The 11453-nt window shown below is 31.7% G+C and overlaps 1 protein-coding gene across 2 annotated transcripts; it reads right to left on the reverse strand.

The window, feature by feature from the left end:
- Positions 1–32: 32 nt before the first annotated feature.
- On the reverse strand, positions 33–4927 carry LOC101221922 (interferon-related developmental regulator 1). 2 transcript variants are annotated; one of them, XM_011655849.2, is made up of 13 exons: positions 4608–4927; positions 4146–4314; positions 3884–3964; positions 3160–3242; positions 2966–3078; positions 2754–2888; positions 2553–2662; positions 1354–1666; positions 1181–1258; positions 1045–1095; positions 823–912; positions 618–695; positions 33–412 (listed from the first exon to the last, which is right to left on the reverse strand). In XM_011655849.2, exons 1-13 carry the CDS (start codon positions 4615–4617, stop codon positions 371–373), a joined length of 1353 nt encoding a protein of 450 aa, XP_011654151.1. In that variant the 5' UTR covers positions 4618–4927; the 3' UTR covers positions 33–370. The 2 variants fall into 2 exon arrangements, with proteins under 2 accessions (XP_011654151.1, XP_011654152.1); XM_011655850.2 differs by having other exon boundaries at positions 2778–2888; positions 4608–4926.
- Between the last annotated feature and the right edge of the window lie 6526 nt (positions 4928–11453).

The following is an 11453-nucleotide window of genomic DNA, read 5'->3' on the forward strand; positions in this document are numbered from 1 at the left end:
GTGGGTTTAATACGAAACTCGGACAATGCTTGTATTGAAACATGTAGATTAGTTACTATTAGAGGGCAGGCTCATTTTTAAACATGGCAATGACCTCTAGCCAAAAGTTCACAAAATAAACAGTCTAATAACGGTGAATTACATGCTATATGGAAATTAAGTGTGAATTGTCAACACTTACGAAGTGAGAGGGTACAGCATGAGAATATTGAACTGCGAGTAATCATAATTCCTACTATTTTACAATCTTTGGAATATGATGATAATAGACAAAGAGAAAAAAGTGGAAGCTCGCCACCAGCCTCTCTTTAACAACACACCTCTCCTCAATATCTAAATTCAATTCAACAATTAAATAAAATTCTACATCTCACTCTCCCACGTTTACAGCATAGTGTCCAATGTTTCTTCCCTGCACACATAAACGTGCAAAAGAATTATTCAAACGGAACAGAACATTATATATATATATATATATAATCCAAACAAATCTAGTTTTAGGCATGAGAGATTGTGTAGCACAAGAGGACAGCCATTACATAAGATTAGTAGTAGTAACATCTAGGTTAAAAAAGGAAGGAAAATGGCTTCCTAATCTCGTAATGTGCAGAAATTACCTCAACTAACATTCGCTGCTTGTTCAAATGCTGAGTCCTTGCCTTATTGACAATTGAATTTGGTGACTTGAACATCCTCTGTAATTTTTTAAAAAAACGTTTATTAGAGGAAACAAGACTGCCATGCGCAAGGAATATAAATTACATATTAAAAAAAACACGTTCAACAATAAATAAATTAGTTAATAATTAATGCTCCACTAACTTTTTCGGCGGTTGATATCCGATGTTCGCTGTCCAAGGGAAACTTTTTCTTCGGAGTGAATCCAAAGACATCGTGAAGGAATTCGTTCTCCTAACAAAAAGAAAAGGAAAAAAATATGAGAATATTAGAAAGCTATTGATCACAGGAATTTTACCAGCAGATTAAGAATAAATTGACCTTGTAAAAGTAAAATGTGTGTTTAGAAGGCAAAAAAAAACTAACCTGCATATGCTTGACAAATCCACCCCCAAGAAAATGCTTTACAAAGTTCAACTGTAAGAATTTAGAGTTTTAGTGAAACAAAATGAAAACGAAGAGTTTATACTGTATTCTTAGACAACGGAAAAGATGAAGGAACCTGAATCAATTGAGTCCATGTCGAAGTCTGCAACAGATCACCTCCAATCTTCATTGAAGTTTCAGGACAATAACCATACTAACATTACAGAACAGATAATCAGATGAGACTAAAAAGAAAAAGACATAAAAATAAAAAAAATTAAAAAGAGATAAATATCGATCTTTGTGTACCTCAAAAAACTCCAAAATATCTCGAAATGTATTCCGCTGGGAGTTGAGATCTTTCTTAGCAGAACCCTTACCACCAGCTTCCATCGAGAGGTTTTTTACTTGATTTAAGATTTTTCCCTTCAGTCCCTGTATATGTATAAACCATTCCCGCGGTTTACTTCCCTCTAGGGTGGAGCCATCAGTTGATCCTTTAGTTTCAGCAGAAAACTTCTCCAAAATGCCTATCTCAAAAATCAATGCCAGTGCTTCACCAGCAGCAATACGTACAGCACGGTCGTCTTTGTCTAAGAGACTTGATAAAAATGATATTGATCTGTATAATTGAGGTATAATAATTTCCTTTAGTCAACAATTCTACATGCATATATTGTCAAAATAAATGTCTTCGCTTCTTTATAGAAGGAAAATTAATAACTATACTATGCGGGTAAGGATTCTCCACACATTGATTTGGTTTTTATACTGTAGCACCTTCGATGTTCTCTTTGGAAAGAAAGAGTATTGGCCCATCAAGGGGAAAAATCATATCCAAGGACTAAAATATTGATGTCAGTCTCAAATACATTTCAATTACAAGGATATATCCATATCAACAAATATATTTATAATTAATCCTAAAATCATTTACTTAACAGTTGGGTTGTTTTTACTTCCAAATTAAGTTATACTACATATTTTCAAATTGATCTTATCAAATATATATCTTCAAGACTGATAAGATGATTTTCCTTTTTAAGATTTACGTGTACTAGTAAAAACTAACTAAAATATTGATTAATCCTCAATATCAATGTCAAACCATCCAATTCATGGATATACAATGGATACATTAATGTAGCAAAGGATATTTTTAATCCTTGATCACATAATATAGTAAGCTAACAAAACAAAAACACAGTACATTGTCATACAAAGGCGAACATTTCTTTACATATTTATTTACCAAATTTTCATAAAACTGTGAATATTTCTTTACTACCATATTAACACAATGGACTCCAGTGATGGTGTTACTTCAAAGTTCATGCCAGACATGCAAATTATGACATTGACCCATTAACAATCACATTCAAATCAGTAGCAGAAGATCAGGTTTATTACAAAAAATAAAGGATAAGAAAAAGAATTAAAGGATAAAAAAAATAACTAAATAGTAAATTAACAGAAAAGAGGAAAGTGCATAACAAAAATTTACTAACTCTTGCCAATCTTTGGAATTAAGTTTCAACCCGTCCATAGTTGTAAGGACAAAAGACCATGAAGACACCATAGCTGTAATGATAGCTGCCGATTGCCTGACCGCAACTACCTATAAAATTTGAAAAGCAGACAACAAACCAACAACAGTTAAAATAGACATCCACATATTGATTTAAAAAGGGGGGAAGACAAAATGATACCAGAGAAAAGGCATGAGGGAATACATTTTGTCCTAGTTTGGGAATGACTACTTGCCACATGAGCTGTAGTGACCGTTCAATTTCCTCTATGTCATTTCCACCAACAAAAGTGATAATTGCCAAGCATTCGAGCAGCTGTAGAAAATTGGTCATCCCATGCAAATCAGCCAAATGAATATCATCATGTTATTTTGAATTTAAATATCAAATACCGATATCTTTGAGGACTCCGAGCCAGATTTGAGAGCTTGAGAAATTGAGGGAATTGATTCTGACAATATTTCCCGAGCATTGTCTCCCTCGCCCACAGTTAAAGCCAATAATCCTACAAAGTATGTATGATCATATAACTAGTTTGCATATGGATAAATAGTAATTGGGAAAGCTAATGTTATCGAACACCTACCAATTACATGAGAAGCCAAGGATATTTCCTTGCTGGATCCCTTTTTTATACAATTCAGACACTGGTGAAGCAGAGTAGCAAATCTGGCCAAAGGAAGAAAAAATGCAATCAATCAACATGCATATGCTTTATTCCTCTTCTTTTTCCTCAATAAGACCTAACATATATCTCTATTAGCTGGATGATTGCATGAAAAAATGCATAACAAAAAAGGAGGGGAATTTAGTTTCATTTTCTTACATTGTGTTTAGCTAAATATTTAATTTAATCAAACTTCACAAAAGAATGAAATGGTAAAATGATAAATTAGTGTCTAAATTATAGGTACAGGAGAAATTTGATTGGAAAACTGTCAAAATTCAATATCGCAATGCAATTGCGGCAATGAAATAGGTGAACACGCAGTAATTTTGGGTCCATCTATTAGTTGGTTTCCCTGAAAAATATTCTAATTCGAGTACAAAGGTGAAAACGGTTTCTTCTCAATACAAAATCTCTCTCAAATCTCTCATTTTTATCGTTCCCCCACTTAGAGCAGTTCTTTTATTGTAGCAGCAAAACTACATTATACTCAATCCACAAAACTAATTACGTTGAACCAAGAAAATGAATGAAAGCAACACTGCGATCATTCAACTCTCAGGAGTAGTACCCGAGGAAAATCAAAGGAGACTATGCCAAGCAATAAACAAGAAAAACAGATTGAAAGAGTTGGAGCACGTACTTCTTTTCCACAAATTGATATTGCAAATTGTTGCCAAGATTTTCAACAATCGATGCCAGCGCTTTCTCTCTAGTTGAACCCCTGCATTGCAGAAGTCGAACATTCTTTATTCCAAATTTAAGAACTGCATAAGAAAGTTATAAACTACAATGGGACGACAACAACAGCTGTGGCTACTAACGACAGGGCAAGTTGAATCAATTTTCATTCTCGAAGTTAAGAACAATTAGTATGAAAAATCGATAAAGAACTGCAAGAATACCTCTTCTCGTATAAAGCATCAAGAGCTTGGTCAAGTAAAGTATCTTTGTCAAAATGAAAATCCTCAATCCCTACAACAGACATTCGATCGGACCGCATAGTCGAGGAAGAACTCACACTACTATCATCATCACTATCCACCGTTGGAGAATTTTTTCGCTGAGTTTTACCTGTCAGGACAAGACAACGTCAATCCCAAATCCTTGCAATCAAAATTTTCCAAAACGAAACATCAAAACTTCGTCGAGCTAATCACATAAGAATCCAACGATACACAATATTCCAGAATAACAATCAACACCGCCAAACAAATCTAACGAAAAGTCAAACCATATACAGATGATGAAAAGGAACAAAACTAAAGAAACACCATAAAAATTCAGCTCATAGAAGAAAAAAAAACAACAAAATAACATCGATTATCGATCAAACTGCAAAAAATAGAAAAGAAGGAAGAACTCACGTCTTCCCATTAGAACAGACCACGGTGGCTCCTCCCTCGAATAGACGTCAATTAGAATTACAAGGGTGCGTAAAAATCTGAGAACGAAAAAGCTTCGGAGAAAAAAGATGAACGAAATCTAAAGGAATTGAAACGAGAATCGAGCAAGACTTGGATGAATTGAAGGAAAATATCGCCATCAAAATTCTGGAATATAGGGGGAAGAATGGAGGAAAGGAAAGTTTGAAAGAAGAACAAATTAGGGATTTTATAGAAAGAAGAAAAATAAAAAGATATGACCTATTAGGTTCACGACCTTTAAAACGCTCAACGGTGCCAAAAGGGGCTCTCGTTTCTGCCGTGCTTATAACGAATATAGCAATTATTCAATTCGTGTGGTAACGAATATTCGCCGAAGCTGTGGTTGCGTGTAGATGATGACGTGGATTTGACTCTCACCGTTGGATGAACGTTCGCGCCGCGTGAGCATGGACACGTGGCAGATGGTTTTAACATTATTACAACACGTGCTTTTCGTATTTGACGCGTGAGGGATACGCTGTTGTTGGGAGTGACTGTGGCGTGGCTGCGTACCGCTATATTGTAGGAACTGGATTTCAACCCATAACTTCCCAGCCCAAGATAATCGGCTTCAATCTCTCTACAAAATTATTTTGGGCTTCGACCATTTCAGCATCAGGCCCAAAATCACTTCAATTTAAGCTTAGATGACTTCGCCTCAGTAATTGAGTCTTGGTTTTATTACCCAACTCATTCAGTAGAAATATGGCTCAAAATTCACTTTTTAAGTATTTTTCCGATTTAATTGTAACCAGCTAAGAGTGAAGGGACTAAATCCTCACATGTCAAAATTCATAAACTAAATCATTACTCCTACAAAAGTTCAAGTAACAAAAAATGATATTTAATTTAGTACAATAGTCAAACGTATATAACTTAAACCTCATTTAATGACCTTTTTTTCTCTTTTCACTTTTAGTTTTAAAATTTGACCTTGAATTTCTTCCTCCCTTAAAAACTAGTTTAGTTTCTATTATTTAGTTAATAGTTCAATTATTTTACTTCAAAACAAAATGAGCAAACCACTTTAAAAGAATTAAAAAGAAAAAACCACGCATTAAATAGTTGTCAAACATTTAATAATAACTTGTTTAACAATGATTTATTAACTATGGTTTGATGGATTTATTTTTTTCGTACTCCATACACTAAATTAGTTAGTATTGAAGTCACAACCCATGTTATTAGTCATTACGGACAGAAAATATAGAAAGTTAGTTTTAAAACCATATATAAAAATAGGATAATAGTTACGAAAAACAGTATACGATAACAAAGATTCCACCAACTGGTTTAAATTTTAAATGAAAATCTAAACTAACCCCTCATAATATTGAGAATAAACAATCCAAATATGTGAGAAGGAGCGGAGGAATAAATAGATCAAATAATAACAACAACAACAATAATAAAAGTTCACAAACGCAGACCTTATTTGAGACTGACAATCCAAACTGTCAAACTGTCAGAGGAAAGAAAAGAAAAAGAATAAATAGTTATTATGATTTTGAAATTATAAATCCATGATTGAGGATTAAAAGATGGAGAGGAATGGGCAAGCAATGTATAAGTAAATAATACACATCAAATTTATGTATGGTAGTGTCATCTGTCATGTGGTTGTCTCGGAGCAGTTGTATTTATCAGAAATAACCAACCAGCGCAAGGAGAAGGGGAAGCATTAGTGAAAAAAAATGGGCCATGGAAGCCCAAATTGGAGGGTGTAACTTTAGGTTTAGAGATGGGGAATTCCAAAATGAAGAGGCCCTCCATGTGCAGCACAGTTCCCCAGTGTATGGTTCGGGATCGGGAAGAAACAAGGGACCGACCGATCTGCAGGGGGCAGGGTGCAGTCAAACCCTCGGAATTTGACTCATTGGGCTATGTCAGAACCATAACCAAAACCGTTTTTATTTTTCTTTTTAACAATAATCTTTCACTCTCGCCGACATCCACCTAATCCCCACCAGTATTCCATTGATTTTGCTTCCACTTCATTTTTCATTTTCTTTTTTCTAAAAGAAAGCACATGGGAAGTGGCAGAGCAATGGAGGACGAGGAGGAAGTGGTGGATTGTGAAAGATATGCAAGAATTTTCCTTTTTTCCCTTAATTATATGCTTTATCATTACCAATAAACACAGATTTGGAGAGTTTTTCATTTCAGGGATTTAGAAGGAGGAAAGAAGCATAAGGGCGCCATCGGCTGATTTATTGTGTGGCAATTCCCTGTCTTTCTGCTTCCTCTTCACTCCCATCGTTTTAATCAAACTGTTTCTCTTTTTACTTATGAAAACGACATTGTCCCACGAACGTAGTATCCACATCTACCCTGTCAATTTCATGGATAGATTCTTAAACTATAAAATTGAAACTTCAATTTTAATTAAAAAATTCTACCTAATTTTAGAAGAATCTAACACTCCAATTATACATTTAAATATGTTTTAGCAAAAGCAAAAAAGAGTAAGATTTTTTTTTCCTCCAAATGAAGTTTTGTTCATATTGGATTAGATAGATGAATATTTAATGTTGATATGATCTCTGTTTGGAACCATTTAGTTGAAACACTTTCCTATTCTGTTTTACTATGATGTTATGTTATTGTTTGATAACTTTGTAGAGAGAAAAACTAGAAATTAATATGAAAATATTTTTTTATCATCCAAGTGTTTAATTTATGGGTGATAAGATCAAAGATTTATTTACCATTCTTTTTTTATAGACATGACTGGTCAAATTATTCTTTATACCATGAAAAGTCTGTTGGTTTTGTAACATAGTCAAGGTTTCACTTTAGTACAACTTATATAATGTCAAATCAAGTTATATGTGGTCTTCAATTTCTTAACAATATATATACATATGAAAAATAATCAATAAACAATAAAAATTCTAAATTCTTAAATAGATTAAATTTGTCTTTTCAAAAATAAATTTTCCTTAAAAGAGTGATATTATCGATTTTTTAAAGCTTAAAAATAATGATATTATCGATTTTTTTTAAAGCTAAAATGATCGTCTAATATTTTTGGAAAAAATAATCGTCACCACATTTTCATTAATATTATTGTATATGAAGCTTTCAAATATAACATTAAAAGTAAATGAACTTAAAATATCTATTTATTAATTTACGAAAAAATACATTAAAAAAATGAATGAAACTTATAATATTTTTATATGTCTAATTTATACTTACAAAAGAGAATAAAAAATTATCAAAACCCTAATTTTTTACCAAAAAAGAGAGAAAACTAACTATGATTTTAAAATTGTTAAAAATCATTAATTTTAGTCATATTCCAAATCCCTTTAAACTTATCTTTAACCGTGTAAAATCAATTTATTGTTTAATTGAGCACTTTCAAAAGCAACTATCAAATCATGAAAGAAAATTTAATCTTGAATGATTAACTATTTAAGACTCACTCCCAAAAGATGTTCCAAATGATATACTAACTGGAGGATCAAGCATTTATTTGATAGGTTGGCCAAGGAACGAGGGGCAAACAAAATGATGAACTAAAAAGTGTCTGTGGAACTAAAATGATGAAATAATTTTAACAGTTCAAAAAATCACATCCAAACATGTAAAAAAGAAAAAGCATGGTTTCATGGTGAGTTTAACCACATTTAAAAATCACTTCAAAAGGCGTCACAAATGAGATAGTAAAATGGAGGGGGAAGGAGGGAATGATTGAGAAAGGAGAAAGAAAAAATTGAATAGAGAGTCATTTCAATGCAGTGGTGAGAGGAAACAAGATGCATGTGGGAATTGGCATATAATTTAAGTGTGTGAGAGTGTGTGTTCAGCAGTGGCAGCCAAAGTAGTGTGTGTTTGTGGTTGTGATCCTTTTGGAAAGGGAACCCCAACGCATTAGCTGGCTCTTCCAGTTTTATAGTACTTCGCCTCTCTAATTCTCTCAATGTATATATGCGCCAACAAGCCCCCAACTACGCCTTTTTTCCTACCCTCCTTCCCATTCACCATCACATTTCCATTTCCTACACGCAATTCTTTAATTGCTCCTCTCACCTACCTTTAATTCCTAACATATATGCTTCCTTCGTATATATCATTTTTTTTCTATATAGTATGTGTTTCACGTCATGTCAAATCGACAAATGTTTTGTTGTTGAACAGTTATCACGTACTAATCGATTTATCTTATAAAATACATGGACATAGCATTTTTTAAGTACAACAAAGACTGATGGTTTGAATCATTTTTTTCTTTTTTTTTATCACTAGCACATGCTACGTGGTCGATTGAGCTATGTTGACTTTAATAAGTGTAACATATATAGAATGTTGAATTATTTATAGAAGTTATTTAAACATTTTCAAGTTTTATAATTGTACAAATTTAAATTTTAAAAATTGAATTCTCAATCTTAAATAATTGTACAAATTTTATAAATTTGAGGATTCAATTTTAAAATTTTGAAAGGTGTATGAACTAAATTGTTAGTATCAAAAGTTTAATAACGATATTCAAGAGTGGTTGAATGATGTATACATGGGTTGAGACAGAAATCATAACAGCAATGAGAGCCTTTGCCTCCCACAAGGGGAAAGGGCCCAAAAGTAAGCCTCATCTTTATATCTCTATATTTAATAGATTCATATTCTTCTAATTCTCCTCCAGTTGGATCTTATAGCTAAAAATCAACGAATTTATTAAGCATTAAATTGGATTCTAAATCTTCACTAATTTCTCAAACAATTTGATGAATAAAAAAAACAAAAAATTAAATATATTTATAAGAAGAAAATTTATCGACCTGTTAAACATACAATCAACCGCTTATGAATCTATTTACCGTGAAAGCTTCCATAAAAGGGTAGATTGTTTCGCTTGAAGAGAATCTTTTCTATGATAGACTTGACCATATCACGCATGACCAGACTCCGTAAGATCTAGTAGAATAGGTAAAAAAAATTAAAATTTAAAGACAAGAAATTGTAAAACTACTAAAAAATATATAACAAAATTTTAATAAACTGTAAAACTACTAAAAAAATATAACAAAATTTGAAACATAAGTGATTTAATTTATTAAAAAATGATGAATAGTTTTTAAAATAGTTTAGTGTAGTTTGAAAGATAGAAATTGAATATATGAAAAAGTAGATGAGAAGGGACAAAAAGGAAAGGAATAGATTAAGAAATATGAGAATGGGTGGGTGCCAAATGCCAAATGGGTATCATTCAGGCTCGTGGGCCAACTTTGGAGTTCTCAAATGTGGTTCGTTGTTCGGTCAGAGCCATTTGGTATGGGATCTTCTTATTTTTCTTTTCATTCAATTATGGTATGAGACTCGATTCAAAATTTTAGAGTTTTCTCAAAAATCAATTGGTTTAATATAATTTCCTTATAGTATGAAATTGTTTTTCTCTTTTCTTGGAAAAGACAATTTAACAACGTCAAATTATTTAGTTATATTCAATAAATATGTCATTACTCAACTAGCATAAAGTTAATAATCTCGTCAATATAAGTCTTGCGCCATTTAGATCAACAAACGAAAAACATTCAAACTATCCTAAAAATGCAAGGTAGTTCATTGTTACAAACATTGTATTCTCTCCATACGTAATAAATAACACCATATCATACAACTTTTTAGATATTACAACTTCATTTGATCGCCTCAATGCCTTGTTTTGTAATTCTACGAGATCACATTTCTAGATGACTTTGTTTAAGGACAACAAAAAACCAATGATTGCAAGAGTCAAGCTTAGATTAAAACTTCTATCCAAATATTTGATTTTATATTTGAACGAGTATTAATGAAAAATCAAAGTTTCTCCGTACAAAATTTTAAACCAAACTCAAAATTTTGAAAATCAAAATGTAATATTAAAGAATGATAATTATAAACATTAGTTTAAAAGTTGAAGGGGAGGGGAAATGGAGGTATGAAAAAAGAATCTCATAAGGTGTTGGTTTCCATACTTTAGCTCTTTGGATCTCGTGTTATCTTCCACTCTTATTTAAATTAATCAAGTTAAAACCAATTGAATTATGCCATTAAAAAACCTAATTTCATATGGGATGAAATTAGATTAATTATTTCTTTCTCCCGTGAAATATAGTTCCATATATTTTCAATTTGAAATTAGTATTACCGTTAATAATTAAGTTTATAACAACATTTTAAAAATTTATAAATATAACAAAATCTATGATTAATGATATATGCTCAATCGTTAACTAACTTCTATCAATAACATATTTAGTAATTGACATACTTCTATTAGCAACATAGAAACCATTACTAGGTTCATTCATGTTATGGATTATTTCTTTCTTTATTCAATGCAAAAATAGTTCATGCAACACATGCCACAATATTGATATAAATACTATTGAGAATCAATGCTTTTCCTAACAAAGATGCTTTGAAGGTTAAAAAAGTAGACATAAAAAGTTATAAGAATATTATTGTGATATTTTCATTAATTAATTACAGAAAATAAGATATTCTCGTATTTATTCTAAAATTAGTAATTTTCTTTCTATAAACTCCATTTGGTATAGTTGAACTTAAATTATGTCATAGTTGCAATTATACTTTATAACTCTTAAAATTTTAAAACAAAAATTTAAGTTTGATGCATAGATTTTGATGCTAATCTTGTAGTAATGGTTTCTTTTGAGGGATTGGATTCGGAAGAATGATGGGTAAAGACGTCTTTACACTTTCTCAAATGTTTAAAAGTTAAGTGGAAATAATCACTTTTATTGAGTAATTTTAAAAAAGAAAAAAACTTTA

This window comes from Cucumis sativus, chromosome 4 (genome assembly GCF_000004075.3).
Source record: "Cucumis sativus cultivar 9930 chromosome 4, Cucumber_9930_V3, whole genome shotgun sequence".
In the NCBI taxonomy this organism is placed as follows: Eukaryota; Viridiplantae; Streptophyta; class Magnoliopsida; order Cucurbitales; family Cucurbitaceae; genus Cucumis; species Cucumis sativus.